General features: G+C 37.8%; 1 protein-coding gene across 1 annotated transcript in view; it reads left to right on the plus strand.

Annotated features, from left to right (window-relative positions):
- Window positions 1-16,494: 16,494 nt before the first annotated feature.
- The window catches only part of MAN2A1 (mannosidase alpha class 2A member 1), a 111,608-nt gene continuing 111,175 nt past the window's right edge, over window positions 16,495-16,927 (plus strand). The window contains exon 1 of the mRNA XM_029959928.1: window positions 16,495-16,572. Coding sequence (XP_029815788.1) covers window positions 16,495-16,572 — 78 coding nt within the window. The remainder of the gene's footprint in view (window positions 16,573-16,927) is intronic.

Below are 16,927 nucleotides of genomic sequence, written 5' to 3' on the forward strand. Positions count from 1 at the left end.
CCAGGCCTTCCTCATCATTTGGGAGACTCTGCAGTACTTCCCTTTGAAGATCCAGTTTAACACAGCTTAGTGCAGATACTTATGCTGAGCTGAGATGGATGTACAGCCCTGACCCTGGACCTCGACATAAGCCATCTTGAGTTTCTTTAGTATGTGTACACATGCTCTGAAAATCCACCACTTCGCCATACCTGGAAACTTCCCAGTAAACAGGTGGAATTAGACAGAGCTGAATAGGCTTGATTCTAGTCTAGCTTCTCAGGCATAAAAAAGACCTATCTTCCTGTGCCCTTCTGTGGTCTACAGCTTCTGGCAGCTTTCTGTCTTTGGGAAAGTGACTGCTTTGCAGTGGACTATAAACATCAAGCTGTGTTTATAAAGCACAGCCTGTGTAGTGTGAAATCATACAAGGAAAGTGAGCAACAGAAGACAGTGTAGATCAAAAATGGTATGGTCTCATCTGGAATACTGAAAGGAAACATTCCCTGGAAATTTCTGAATTATGCCAGTGAATTACTTAGAAAGTGAAATATGTCAATAGAAATATGCTAAACCTGTGCCAAAAAATTAATAGGAGTTTATTACCATAGACTACAGCATCCAGATTCTGAGAAATGTTCCTAAAAATACTGGATATGTCAAGGGAAAAGGTAAGATAAACCCAACTTGATACTGAATGGTACCAAGGGATATAAAAGAACTCTATAAATACTATTATAAGAGCCTCAGAACAAAATGTTATGTCAGCATTTACATTGCAATTGCATTTATGAAAATACAGAGTGGATTAACTAAGGATAGTCTAAAATAATCTGAAACTCACAGTTTTAGAATGAGAACTGTATGTAAAAGGGGGAAAACCCCAAACACAAAGTATAAATTAAACAAAGGCTAAATCTGAGCATGGTGTTCTGGATGAAGAGGCACCTGACCTCCACAGAAGAGAAGGAAGTCAGCATCCTGCCTGTCCAAGGAAACTTCCCTCCTGCAGACCCTTTTAACCTCAGCTGGTCTTATACCTGAGAGAGTTGGATCATAAGCCTAATCAATTTTTAATAATTTCTAGGGCATACTGGTGTTTCGGTAAGGTTAGCATTTAAGAAACATTTAATTGTGTTTTGCAGTCCTCAACACATTTCATAGATTGTAACATTTATGACAACTACAGGCACAACAACTATTGCTTTTGTTATAACCTGCAGAAACTAGGTTAGGCTGCTGATAGGGAAAAGAAAGTGTTAAGTATCAGCATTTATGTAGTCCTAATTGAATCTATCTAATTGTATGTATCTCTTGTTGTTCAATAAGCACTGTTCCATCATTCTTCCACTGGCTTTAAACAGTCCTCTTTTCTACTAGGAAAGAATAAGCCTAACCAGAACTGAAACTCTTATTATATACATGATAGATGTCTGATTTGGCCTACATAACTCATAGCTTGTTTAGTGCTAAAGTAGGGCACAGCTAAAGAGAGAAGAGAATTAGGCAACAAATGGAATAAATGTCTCAAAACATTCCTCTGAAAAATTCCCAGGCTTTTCTTTGGATTTGAATCAGACTCTGGAAAAAAACATGTGGTGATGAAGCTGTGGTTGACAGAACTGACTTCTAGGAGGCGAAAACAATTCAGAACATTTTATGCTGTCCTTTGTTATGTTAATTTCTGTAGGAAACCTGCACAAGTGTGTTGCTGATAACTTCCTTCTAGGATTGCTGTTGGAAAGGACCCTACAAATAGTCTGAGTGACTCAAACTGGCCAAATTACTACAGCCAGCATTGTCAGTGATGGTATATACAAGAGGTTTACTCTGGTAAAATTAAAGAAATTCATACCTTTAGGATACAGTTTGATGTTACTGATTTTTTCTAAATCCTGAGTGTTTAGATTTAATTAGTTATATCATACATTTTAAAAAATGAAATAATTTATTCTATGAATGCATGAGATATTAGATGAAATGAGGACAATACAATTCATAAAAACAAAAATTTACTTCATCACAATTTTAAATCAATAGTTAAATTAATAATATCTATCAATTTTTTATATTACCCATAATAAATTCAGTGTGACAAAAATGTATTCATCATAAGCAATACTACAACTATTGCTAGCAAGAGTGTAGTTTAGAGAAAACTGCAGCTAAATCTTTCTTTGTTTTCATTTCATTATTAACAAGATCAAAACAGGAGGCAAGTAGCAAATTTCTATGTGAGGGGATCAGCTACTCAAATATCTGTATTATTTAGTTCAGAGTTATGAGATCTGATGGAGGGTTACATCTCTCACATCTATTTGTGAAAGTCCAGCTTACTTCAACAGTACTGAATGGGCCTTTCATTATTATACACTCTCTTGGTGAATAGTACTTGATGACTGAACCAAGAAGGAAAAAAGACGATCAAGATAAAGTAAACTCATCAAACACAAACTAGAAAATGTACAAAAGTAACACATGTCAATGGAGTATGGTGATATATTTCTCGTGTTATAAAGTTAGTGCATCTAGGTAAGATCCCAAAGTCTGAATTACAAGACGGTGCCTTTCTGCTGACCTTCTGAAGCAGAGTTTAGTTTTCAGAATTCAGAAGTATAAGAGTTTAATATCAATACTGAATTATTCTGCTGCAGTGAAGGTACGAGATTGTGGTTTGTCTCAATGCAAATGTGATAAAGTTGTCTGTTCCTACAGACTCTTCAAACCTTAAATGATAGTACATTCTTTCTTACTCATTTCCTCAAATGGCACTTTTGCTGATTGTAAACAATAACCTTTTAGAAAGACTGTTATGCTAATGCATACCTCTTTAGAAGCTTCTTAGACATCGAGTAAATAGATAAATAAGTTTGCTTGTAACAGAAGGATTTTTATCAAGGCAAACTCATCAACTGTTTAGATTAATCAGATGATGTGATTTAACTGTCTTGCTCCCAAGGAAAATAATCAATAATCTATCAATCTCATCTTTTCTCTCAATTGATTTTAATGCTGTTGGAAACGGGAAAGAATATAGAAGAATCATATTCTTTTTCCTGGAGAGGTTCATTTTCCCGTGCTGCTTGGATCATATACTTCATCTACTTCAGTCTAAGAAATGCTTGTTTCCTGTCTAGGACGTTTTATCAACAGACACAGTGAAGCCAGTACAGGTGTTCTGATAAGGTGTAATCAGAGCTGGCTGCCTTTCCCAGATTAATCAAGTCCTGGTAGAAAAAGACTACAGCAAAAAATATATGGCTTTGGGTGAAACCATCCTTGTATCTTGTAGGAGACCATGTGATGCAGTATCCTGTGGATTGTCTTTTCTCTGTGGTTTAGGCTTGGTATTTTGTACCACAAAATCTGCCAGAGCACTTCAGCAAAATTCTAAGAAATCTGTCTGTTGTGGTTTTTTTTCTTTTTTCTTTTTTTTCCCATTTTAGTGTCATTTTTATTTCTTAACATGTCTTGCTGCTAGTAACATGAATGCTGAATTAATCAGTGGAACTATCTCATATATATTGAGGTGGTGAGAGCTACTTTTCCACTTGCAGAATGACAGCACCATAAAGGCAATCAGCATTTTCAGAGTTAACTATCACCTGACTCAGTGCAGGTTGTGGCAAGCATCCTTGGAAGATAGAAGGAAGGCTAAAAATGTCTTACACCTAGGACAGTCATTATTACAGAAAATATCTGTCATGCTATTGTGGCATGATTGCATTTCATGACATTTGTGAGACATTCTAGCTCTGAGGCTGATGTAAGATGTTCAATTTGCCTGCTGACTTCAAGCAACCTGAGATTTGCCAATATTTTGCTAAGTGGCCACAGTAAGATTTAAAAGGGCGGTTTGACAGAACATGAAATCATGCAGCTAGAAAAGGAATAATTGCTTTGGAAAATTTCAGCATGTCTGTGTGTCTCAATACAATGATACTTTTTTTTTTTTTAACTAGAATTGTCTAGAAAATATTACTTTAAAAGTGGGCTACCACAGGAATTGCTCTGACTAAGCTAATGCAAGGACTGGAAGTAAGGACTGTAATCAAAAGACCAAGATCAAGAAGCAAAAGCCCAATCAAAGGCAAAGTAGGAGCATGCCCAGCACACAGTTCAGCTGTCAGTAATCCTAGCAGTTCAGTACTGCAAGGCAGGTCCTGAGATGGCTTGTGGGGCAGATATGAGTACAACTGCAGGCTGATGAGTACAGCAGTCATGACTGGTCAGCTGGGAGCCCAAACAGGGCCCCAGGACAGGGACTGCTGCATTTATGCTTCTGGTGTAAAGGCAGTGCACTGAGTAATACAGCAGCAGTGGAAACAGCATGGATACCTATCAATCATTTAGGCTTAAAGGCCAGGCTTTATTTCTCACACAGTTTGGTCAGGTTATCAAGATGTAGGAGATTGGCTTCTGCCAGAATGCTGTCTGATATTCAATAATCCATGCAGAGCATAATTGCAACTGACAGTTAAGTTTATTCATAGAAGTTCTTATTATTTTCTGCCAGAGTGAGATTATAGGTCTACTACTAGGAAGACTGAAAACCTGACAAAGAGGTTTACATTACATGGACAGGAATAATTTTTTTCTGTATTGTCAAGAGGCTTGTGCTGCAAACCTGCTGATATTTTGATCAATAGTGCACTCTTGACACTTAAGTCTTTTGCGATGAAAGATGCAAGATCTCTTTGAGTACTAAAGATCAGTCTTTCCCAATCAGTTTTACAGTGTAACATAGCATAACTACTTAGCAAACATCTCTGCAGAATTTGTCTCATTTTTGACTGCTATCAAGCACCATATTATCATGAAAATAAATGTCCAGGTTCAAACAAAAAAGTACATGCAGCTATCATTTTGAGAAGAAGGTGGGGAAAGGATTTTGGAGAAAATAGGCTGTCTATATTTATGAAGCAGCCACTTCTGCATCACATCTACTCAAATTCTTTCTCTTACCATATCTAGACACATTTCTAAGCACTTAGCTCTTTCTCTCAGCATCATTTGCATTTACAGCTTTAACATTTTCTCCCACAGGCACCATTTGTAGGGCTTCTCTTAGTTCAGATCCGATTGCTATCCATTGTTGCTATTAGGAAGGCATCAGGTTTCCAGTTTAACATGTTAGTGATGAATACAAAAAAAACCCCATATCTGAATAGGAATATTCAGGCTTATATTTATGCTCTGTAATCTTGATAAATCTGGTACATTTAATTTCTCTTTATTTGGCATACACCCTGTCCTGCTGTACTTCTGGGCTTCCCTGCCTCCAATAAAAACATCCACACTATTGTTGATACAAGACCTGTATATCAATGTTTTAAGGAAATAGAAGATTTTTTTCCTACAGCGTGTAACAGCATATAAGTGAGACAGACTACGCAAGATTATCAGAAAAATGTGCTTGGATTTGACAGCCAGGCTCTCCACCATGCTTTGCTCTGTGAAGAAGAATTAAAATATTGGAAAGAGTAAAATTTCTTCTGCTGGAATAGCTGCATTGTTGGCTTGTTTTGGGAGAACTGTTTAAACTGTGATATCATTCTTTGTCTGCTTAGGCACTGCATAAACGCAAATATAACAACAGATCTCTTATTTTGTTTGAGGAACAAGTTTATATTCACTGGTAAATGCATGAGAATTATGTAGACAACTTTATGCATACAGACAGACTGTGATAAAAGAAGCCAAGGGCCACTGATAAATCTTTGTAGTAGTGACCAGGCCAATACAAAACACTAGGAAATATAATTTGGATTCCATAATCTTTGATTCTGCTGAGGCTTTGAGCAAGTATGCCAACCATGATGAGTAAATAGTTGGTTTTGCTTTGTTTTAATCATAGACAAGCTGTGAGATTTCACATTTAAAATAATTCACTGCAGAAATGTGACATAATTGTGACATCTAGTCTTACTGAAAATAGACTAACTGTGGTGCAGGAAAAAGCCCCACATAGTAACAATAAAAGAATTATTTTTAAAAAGCTGTTGATAATCTATTTGTCTATTTAGACTTTGTTTTTCAACTTGCTTATTTCATTCAAAAAATTAAAGGTGACTGCTCCATGCACCCAATTCTGTTAAGGTTTTATGTAGTACCTGACAACAGGTATTGAAGGCCAGAAAAGGCCAGAATTTTGGCCTTTTACTCAGAGGGATCATTAAGAACAGTGGAAAAGGAAAAGTTTTACTAAGATTTATCAAACTTGTCTCCCTATATTGCAAGATGAATAGTTTCAGAACAAATACTGTCCATATCTTTTCAGATGTTTGTCCTAGGGTCAAGCTTTGGAACTGCCCTTTCGACATCTATTTGAAAAGAGAAATAATCTGTTTCTATTTCTTTTGTCTGAATTTTGTGGTTTTCAAATGTATTTTGACTTATTATTTCCATTACAGAACTCAAGTTGTTTTAAGATAGATTATCTAATTTAGTTCAGTTTCACTAATTTTTATACTTCTTGGATAGTTAGACAGATGATTTATAAACTGCATGAGTGAAACAATCTTGAATAATCAGAACAATTCTGTTGTCCAATATGATACTCAGCTTCCTTCAATTTATTCTGCATGCTTTCCAATGTATTGTGTTTCTTTCAAAAAAAGTAGTACAAATCCAGAAAAAATAATGCTATGTTTATTCATTATGACAGTTTGAATTCAAAATTCACAATGTTCTCTTCTTTGGTCCTGAAGAAGTTGTTCCAAAAGGTTTAAGCTGCCTCAAGAGTGTCTTAGCTCTGCAGAGGCAGGATACATTCAAAAACCAGAATTATTGGCAGTTTTCTATTAGTCACTAGTGACCAAAACAATCCAGGGCCCAGTAATGAATTTAAGTATTGCATGTTTGATGGTTGCACACAATCTAGCCATACCTGAAATTCAGATCACTGCATCCCTGGGTTAAAACTGTGAGTAAATGTACCTTTATTTGCCAGTTAAGCTGCTTTACAACAAAGGTGTTGTTTTAACATTCATCTTGAAACAATATAAACCTATGTTCTCTTGCTTCTGCCAGAACAACTATTTCTGCAATCAAAGGGACAGTTGGATTCAGGAACCCAGCTGGCTTGAAACAAATTATTTTTTGTTTCCTTAGGTATCAGCTGCATTGGCTGCCTGATTGCACTGACCATGCACCATCATGATCTCCAATGCTGCAGTGCAAGACCTGTGATGTGAATTCAGGAGTAGAGCAAACAGTAAGAATTAGTGACAAATAAGATAAACTGTATAATTAAGGGCCTGAATTCCCACCCTCTGTGAGCTGTAAATGTTAGTTATCACTCTTTTGAAATTATGTAAAGGTGGATAGGCTAGCCCTTGAATATCGGTTCACATATTGATTAGCATTAGCACTGGTAGAAATAAAACACACAAAAAGAAAACAGCTTGTCCTGAAATAAAGGGAATGAGAATTTTCTGTTGAGAAACATATTATCTAGCCAAAGATTTACCATCTCAGCTTAACAGAGAAATCAGTTCTAGAATAAAGCTATACTTTCCCATCTAGGAGATTTTTTGAGGCAGTATCCCTTACAACTCTTTTGTGATGACAATAAAAAGAGTTGCTCTTCCTGCTAAATGATAAGAACTTCAAAACCACTAATTCATTCTCACTCCATACTTACCACTCTCCTTTATCTCAAATTTAAAAAGTATTCAGAAAATATCACAATTGCTCTCTTCCTCCCTGTAAGAATAATGCTATTCAATTAAGTAAATTATAGTAACAGATCACTTATGGTTTATAAAACCAGAAACTAATGTCACTCAAATTACTAAGTACAGAGCAATTTTCAAATGTTTTCCTTCTAGTTTAGTGTTTGTGTAACTGAAGTAACAGTTTAAATCTACTTTAAATCCTAATAAGGATCTTGATTTAAACCTGAAGTTAAATTCTAGAATTATCTCTCATTCTATGTACTACAAAATACTCACTTTAAAAAGTGAATAGTCTGCTGTGTAGTGTATATCTAATAAAACACACTAAAAAGAGAAAAAATACATTAATGATTTATATTGTCATTATTATTTAGAAAATTACATTACATATACTTTCACCAAATTATGTGCTCACTTGGCATCAAAGAATATCGTCAATGGCAAAGAGATGGGAGTTTTTAGTTTGTAGGGCATCAGTAAGTTGCATATCAAATACAAAGCAACAGCCACAGTTTATATGCACAATTTTGTTGTAACTGGAAGCACAGAAATACTCCATAGAACTCCATAATTCAGTCTCAGTGTTTTTGCTGTGCAGTTCAAATGCGTAAGTGTGAATATTATCTTAATCTGCAATTCTATCACAAACCACCAATACCTTCCAATTCTCAATCAAGCTTGCAAATATTGTAAAACTTGTTGAAGGTACATTCACTTTTGATATATAGTTTAAATTATTCCTTATTCAGTTGATACACATCAAAATAAAGCTTCCTTTGAAGGGCAGCAAGGGGGTTTAAGCTTTCCTGAAAGTACAGCAAGACGTGCTCCCTTATGAGCGTACTGTCATTAAAACACTAAAAAGGTCATCATAAAAACGTCTTAAATTACTTTCCTTCATGGAAAAGTTCTAAGTCCATGCTTGATCATTTTAAATTTCTGCCATTGAGTGGTCCCATCTATTTTTGAGGTCCTGGTGTACCTGATCTATATATTCATGCTCATCTACTCCTTTTCAGTTGTTGCACCACTCTAAAGGACAAGCTTTGTTATCTCCATTTTCTCTGTCTCTTAAGCAAGCTTTGCTAGGGTCTTCTAGCAATAAAGCAAAGAAAGCTATGAAACACAAAATCGGCACAAAGTCCTCAAAAAGATTTCCCTTCTGAAAGGCAGATCTTGGTCCTAATAATTACAAAGCCAAAGATTCATACCTCCAGCATCTGACTTCAATGAAGAGAACTGAATGGTTTCCTTCTGTGATGACAAACATGAGCAGGCAAATTATATCAATTTCTTACAAATGCAAAGACTAAAATGATACAATGTGAATTTCTGTAAACAGATCAGATACCTGTGTTACTTTTCATCACCACACAGAGTGCCAATAGAATCTTGCGTCTTGCTGACACCGGCAATGTGGTCATGGAGCAGACATGGTCATGTTGACAAGCATGTGACTGCTGGTGATGAAATTAACATGCTGTGAAGAAAAAAGCTATAGAACTCCTTGTTGCCTCCAGCAGAGAGGAGAATGGGAGATAATTTCCTCCTCATCATTCACATATTTTTCCTCACAGCAGAAAGAAAGAGATGAAAGGTCTAAGGAGCTAGTTAATCATTGACTGAAGAAAGGCAACATCACCAACAGAAAAACATAGATACAATGTCAGGTTGTTATCATAACTACTTAGTGATTCCTGCTTAATGCCGTTTGATAAGAATCTGAGGACCACCTGAGTTAAGGATAGTTGCAGTATTTGCTTCTAATCTTCTCTGCTGTGGTGGTGAAGGACACTACACTTATTAAATCTTTTCATGACAAAGGACAATATTTTCTCAAAAATCTCAGCACTGTTCCTTATTTAATGCGGAAAAACAACATTCAGTAATAAGAGTGCTCATGTGTCCTCTCTCTTCTACAACTTTCAAAATCACTAGCAAATATCAACCACATATTACAGAAAAACAATTATAAATATGTTGCGGTCTTGCAGAATTAATAAAAATGGGCAATCAAGTAGAAGATAGACATCTGATTAATGCCCTTCTGATGGTGAAGTTTCACAGTTAGCTTAACGTTATTAGTTAGCTTATTTAAACCTATAGGTTTAATAACCTATAAGAAAAATAGGCTAATAAATGCCGTCTTTGTGAAAAATGGTGCCTGTCCTTTATTAAATTACTGCAAATCAAAGAAGAAGGAGCAAAATGACGGGAAACTCAGCCTTACTTGTTCTGCTGTCAACAGAAGAGCTACTTTTTTTCCTCCTATCTTTCCCTTTTTTCTTGCAGACTAAAACTCTAAAACATTTTAACTGTGGGACACTGTATTACCAAATTCTTCCTTTGTGCATCTCCCACAGGAATTGTGGGGCCATCTTCACCAGAATTCTATAAGTAAGGCTAGAATCTTTCTTTTTCTTTTTTTTTTTTTTTTCTAAATAGTGACAAGAAGTAGTGGAGTAATGCAGCCAAGTATTATGCCTCCCTACAATGTAGGTCATGTACTTCAATGGTCATATAAGGTTGTTGCAACATGTTCCAACTTGTAAAGAAGTTGTTGGTTTTGGTTTTTTGCTTCTTGTTAAGGTAACGCTTCAGCATCCTACAAGAGTCCTTGCCCAGGGGTATTGCTGCCCAGCAGCCCTTAGCAGGCTATCTATCTTGCTGCTGACAGAGCTGGATACATGACAAATCAGTTTAAACTTAAAAATGGGCTGCTGGGAGGAAGTTCCAAGGTACTTGATGAGGTGATGAACATTCTTTCTGTTTTCCAACATATAACAGTATTCTCATTCTGCACTTAAATATCCGCAATTCCCAGAATGGTTTCACAGTTGTTGATAATTCTGAGAATAATCCGAATAATGTTATATTCTTTATCTGTAATTAAATACTTCCTTGCTGTTATGCTTTTTAGTGAGGGAACTTAGTCCATTTGGGATATTTGGAGATGCAGAAAACTGACTGTACATATTTAGGAGATGTAACCCTAGTATTACAAAATAGTTCTGATCACTGTATTTCTTGAGAATTGAATGACTCTGGAAGAGGGCCCCAGAAGTTCTGTTCTACAATGTTCAGATTCTCTTTCCTTAGATTAGACTATGCATTACTTTTAAAGCCAGTGCTTCACTGTTTACAGTAGAAACTTCTCTGTCTTTGCTTTATCTGTTCTTTGTGCTGAATCAGCTTTTATTTTGAGAATAAAATACATGTATAGCAGACACATTGTTCATTTTTCTCTTGTGCATTTATTCTAATTTTTTTAGGGAATGACCACATATTAGAGACATGACTGAGTATACAAATAAAACCCACATACCCAGTAGTGTTTAGCAAAGAAAGCAAGCATTCTTTTCCTTTGTAAAAATACATTGATATATTGCATAATGACTAGATTCATCGTGAATGAAGAGCCTTGTCCAATAAAAATTTTTTTGCTGTTTGGTATTTAACATTTTGATTTGAGCATTCCTCGTTATAGAATGGCATATTATTAGTCTGTAATAACTTCACGAAGCTTTCATAACACACATTCAGCCAGACTTAACAACATGAGGCTTGGCACAGCTTACTTCTAAGATCTTTTTGGTGTTTGTCATGCCATACTCATTAAATTAACATTTGTTGGGAAGATCTCTTCCCCTTAGAATCCAGCTGTTTTGACTCAGCCCATCTAGGATTTATGCAGGACTGTTGAGTTCAAAGTCCTTCAGTAGAAAAGGGTTTGTCTACAGTTAGTGGGCAAACTGGCCATTCCATTAGCAAAAATGAATTCAGTGCTTGAGGAAAACATCCTATATACAGGTTTAAGTCATATGGTTAATGAAAAAGCTTGGAAAAGGGTGTCAGACAGCACTTTGTGGGAGAGATCATACAGTTCTAATTGACTGTAGCACTGTTGTTTGCAGACAAACAAAAGGTCTTCTGTGGGTTCAAAAGAGAGATTTATGAATCCTAATGGACATGCATTCTGCACTGTTTTATTCTATGGTTTTGCAGGTTAGTGGAAACCTATAATAGGTTAATGTAATGATTGAGTTACTTTGCCTATCAGGATGACAGAACAGATGTAATCGATTGCCAGCTTCCATGTTAGCTTTCTGCATACATACAATTTCAACATTTGGATTTTAAGAGAAACACCACACCACTTTCCCTCTCTAAATGATGTATTGTTACATAAAGACATAAACTGTAAACATATATTTAAAAAATGCACTCCAGAAGCAGCTGGGGGGAAGTTCTCTATGTAAGAGAGTATACATACATACATATATATATATGTATATACGAGTACCTTATAAAAATCAAATTTCTACAGCAATTCAGCTCTAAAAATGAGAGAGATATTGCTAACTGCCTGGTACTCCACCCTGTTATAGTTTCAAGATCTATATCAGATCAATGCAGTCTAACTTTTAAGCCATGAGCATTTAACATATAGTTATATACAAAAAACAAGCAAATAAATTCAATGGAGGTGAAAGCAATGTCTTATTTTCCTTCACTAGTTACGAATATTTTAGAGAAGAATGACCTGACTGTTTGGAAAGTGGATTGATTTTTGCAGTCTGGAGCCTTACACCTTCAATAAATGCAAAGACCGGCAAGTACTGCAGCATGATATTAATAGTAGGCAATAAGGCACTGCTAAACCATTTCCTGGTTGATTTTTCATTTGTATTTAAATAGAAGTGATTGATCTGACATTGCAGAAGCATCAAAATTAAGTGGTTTTATTATTACATCTTTATCAAATGTAGGTTATTGCATCCAGAACTTGAAAAACTAATGAAGCAGAAAACAAAAAGAAGGAGTGTATGCTCAGATGAGCTAAATTTCTAAAGAAAATGAAACTAAGAATTGTTCCTCGCTGTGACCATTTGTACAGAACCTCATTCCTAAGAATGCATATGCTTAGCATTAGTGGAAAAAGCAAAGTAGGGCAGAAAGGATTCTGCAGAAATTCATGAAGCTGATGAAGAGTCTGGAGGACAAGTCTTATGAGGAGTCCCTTAGGGAGATTGGGGTGTTTAGTCTGGAGAAAAGAGGGCTTGGGGGTGATCTTGCCCTTCTCTACAACTACCTGAGAGGAGGTTGTAGGTAGGTGGGTGTCAGTTTCTTTTTCCCAGGTAACCAGTGTCATGACAAGAGAAAACAGCCTCGAGTTGTGCCAGAGGAGGTTCAGATTGGATATGAAGGATAATTTCTTCACTGAAAGGGCAGTCAAGCATTGGAACAGGCTGCCCAGAGAGGTGGTGTAATCATCACCCCTGGAAGTGTTCAAAAGGCCTTTCAAGTGAATGGAGCACTTGAAGACATGGTTTAGTGGTGAATGCAGTGGTGTTGGACTCAATGGTCTTAGAGGCATTTTTTAACCTAAGCAAATCTATGATTTGGTGAAGGATGATGATAAAGGTATATTCTTCTCACTTATGCACTTAGGCACTTGTATCTGTACATCAAAGTGTACTATCCATATATATATATATACACATCTATATATGTGATACACTTACAATACCAAAACAACCAAATGAGAACTGTAGTTCTTGTCTTTGATACCACCCAAAACAGATTTATTGTTGATAGACTAAAAGTGTCAGTCTTAGACCACTTAAGATGAGTCCCTCATTCTACAGAGAATACATTCTTATGTATCAGGTATTAAACATTACAATTCTGCAGTGTATCTGACACAATAGCACAGAGCATGTATCTAAACAGGTAGCAATATCTAATCTTAAGGGTCACCTAAGGAAATTCTCCAACCGTAAGAACAGGAAGAGTTGCAAAATCAAACACAAAGAAACCAACACTAACAGGTCAATTTGTGCATTGTGACACACCTGTAAAATAACCTGGATTTGCCCCCTCAGGCAAATATACATTATGACACAGCTTTAAAGTATAAGACCAGGTAGTACTTTCCACTTGACCCCTGGTTTATTCAGACTGCTTTCACTGAAACTATTTTGATTCGATATATGGTTTAACTGTAATCATAAGTTTTAACCTCTCGTATTAGTCCATATACACCACCAAAACAGTGAAGTGACAATAGAATTGGTAACTTCCTTGCAGTCTAAAAAAATCACAGTTTAATAAAACATCACAGTTTTATCTGTAAAAGATCCTTGTAAGAAAATGGATAAACTCATTGCTTTCATTAGCCTCAGATGCAAATGCAAGTTACGTGTGTTTCTGCAATTTAGATCACATATATCTTGAGAAAGAACCAGAAAACAAAGAATCCTTACCAGCTGTCTGCAGGTTTTTCAGTTCATATGACTTACTATCACCCAGAAATCCTCTAATAGAGAGGAGAACAGGGTCTCATTTTCTATGACATTTGTTCTCTTAGCCACCTGATAACTAATGCCTCTCTGTGGTATTCTCTCTCTGTCTAAAGCCATTCCCCCTTGTCTTATCACTACATGTCCTTGTGAGAAGTCCATCTCCAGCTCTCTTGTAGCCCCTATTTAGGTACTGGAAGGCTTCTGTAAGGTTTCTCTGGAGCCTTCTCTTCTCCAGGCTCTTCACCAACCCCTGATGAACACCACCAGGTCTCCACTTGGATATTGACTACAACTCTTTGAGTGTGACCATCCAGACAATTCCTTATTCACTAAGTGGTCCATTCATATAATCCAGTTTAGGATGTCCAGTTTAGGATATGGGACAGAATCCAAAGTTTTACACAAGTCCAGGTGAATTATGTAATTTGCTCTTCCCTTATTCACCAATGCTGTAAACCCATTGTAGAAGGTCAACTAATTTTTCAGGCACAAATTGGCCTAAGTGAAGACATGGTGGCTGTCACCAATCATCTCCTTGTTTTCCATGTGCCTGAGCATACTTTTAAGGAGGATCTGCTCCATAGTCTTGTTGAGCACTGAAGTGAGACCAGCCTGTAGTTCTGTGGGTCTTCCTCATTTCCCCTTTTAAAAATGATGTTTATGTTTATCCTTTTCCAGTCAGTGGAAACTTCACTAGATCACCATGACTTTTCAAATATGATGGGTAGTGGCTTAGGCATTTCTTCAGCCAGTTCCCTTAGGATCTGTGGATGCACCTCATCAGGTCCCATGGAGTAGTGCACCTTCAGTTTCCTTAGATGTTTCTGAACCTGATGTTCTCCTGCAATGGGTGGTTCTTCACTCTACCTGTGCCTGACTTTGCCCTTTGTGACTTTGGCAGTGTGGCTGGAGCACTCACCAGTAAAGGCTGAGGTAAAAAGGTCTTTAAGTATCTCAGCCTCCTCCATGTCCCAGGTCTCCTATTTTCGTCTGAAGAGGGGCCACATTTTCCCTACGCTTCCTTTTACCACTGGCATACCTGTAGAAGCTTTTCTTTTTGCCCTTCAAGTCTGTGTCTAAGTTTAATACTCGCAATACTTTAGCTTTCTTAACCTGATCCCTGGCTACTCAGACAAGTTCTCTGTATTCCTCCCAGAACACCTGCCCTTGCTTCCACCATCTGTAGGCTTCGTTTTTGTGTTTGTTCAGAACCTCCTTGCTTCTTATCCAGAAATTCATCCATGCAGGCCTCCTGTGGTTTTGCCTGAGTTCCTCTTTGTTGAAATGTATCACTTATGAGGTTGGAAGAGGTGATCCTTGACTATTAACCAGCTTTCTTGTGTTCCTCTTCCCTCCAGGGTTTTATCCCATGGTGCTTTATGAAGCAGGCCAAGTCAGCTCCTGCAGTTCATTTCAGTGAACTTGCTGTGCTTCCCCCTCATTGCCCCAGGGATCTTGAACTACACCATTTCATGATCACTACATCCCAGGCTGACCTTGAGCTTCACATTCCCCTCTAGCCCCTCCTTGTTGGTGAGAACAAGGTCCAGCACAGCACCTCTCCTTGTAGGCTCCTCTATCACTTGGAGAAAGAAGGATTCATCAAAGCATTCCAGGAACTTCTTGTTCTTCCAAGAGATGTTGGGTCCCATGAGGACCAGGGCTTGTGAATGTGAGTCTGCTCCTGTCTGTCTGTGGAGGGATTCATCTGCTTGGTCGTCCTGGATGGGAGGCCTGTAGCAGATCCTCACTGTAATGTCACCTGTCCCTTCCCTCCCTTTAATCCTGACCCATAAGCTTTTGGTCAGCTCCTCATTCACCTCCATCCTCATCCATCCATGCACTCCAACAGGACAAGACATTTGTTTGCATAGAGGCATTTGAGTTGCAAACCCACTTACTGGCTGGAGTGGCTGGAATTCCTTTGTGCTGCCCTTCAGGTGTTCTCCTGCTGACCTGTGATCTCTCTCCAGGCCCTGGGCATCTCTTACTTGCTCTGGCATCAAACTGGTATGACTTGGATAGCCTGAGGTTCCCCTGCCCTTGGCAACCACAGTAGTTCTTAATGCCCATACCCAGTTACTGCAGCAGTCTTGTACGGCCCTTCAAAGGCAGAATCCAACACTTCAACATTTTGTCCGGTGGGAGAGACAGAAGGAGAAGTTATGAATAATCAAATGCTCAAGTATGTTCTGTAAGATATTGGAAGAAGCTCCAAACATGGAAAAACTTAGGAATGATATAAGCCTCTTGGCTCCTGCAAAGGCCTGTTGAAATTTATTGGCCAAATATTTGTGTACTATTACAGTTTTACAGTTTTACCAGCTTTTTTTTTTTTTTTTTTTTTTTTTTTTTTTTTTTTTTTTTGGGAGAGGGTAGTGGGGGGTGGTGGAGTGAGGATGATTTTAATGGAAAAAGAAAATAAAGTAGTGACGCTAACACATACATTCTGACTTTAAGTCATAGGGGTATGTCTCAATGACAGTCATTAAAAAAGAAGCACACACAGTGGTAGAACGTGTTTCCAGGATATGCCTGTACTTCCTCGAAATATTAGCCAGGAGCAGACACCAGGCATGGACGTTTTTCAAACTGAGCAGATTAAATCTGTAAGAACTAGAAGCTAAAAGCTACAAAACAGAGAAGTGGCACTACCTGAACGGCCAGCCCTGAACTGGCCCGTTCCAGCTGTGACCCATTCCTTCAGGAACAAGCGGTGCTTTCCATGAAGCTACTTATTCATACGTAGAAAAGCCTGACACAAGCCGGACCTTGGCAGCGGCTCACAAACGTGCCCGTTGTTCCATGGGCAACCGGTATGCTATGGAAAGGTGCGTCGGGGGCTTTGCTAAACAACGCGGATGCAGGGGGTCGTTCTGTCCCTCTCTTCCTTCTCCCCCTAGCCGCCTCAAGGCCCGGGCAGCACGGCGGAGTCCCACGGCATCCCTCCCGCTTCCTCCCCCA

Source organism: Manacus vitellinus, unplaced genomic scaffold, assembly GCF_001715985.3.
Source record: "Manacus vitellinus isolate BGI_N305 unplaced genomic scaffold, ASM171598v3 scaffold_23_pilon, whole genome shotgun sequence".
Classification (NCBI taxonomy): Eukaryota; Metazoa; Chordata; class Aves; order Passeriformes; family Pipridae; genus Manacus; species Manacus vitellinus.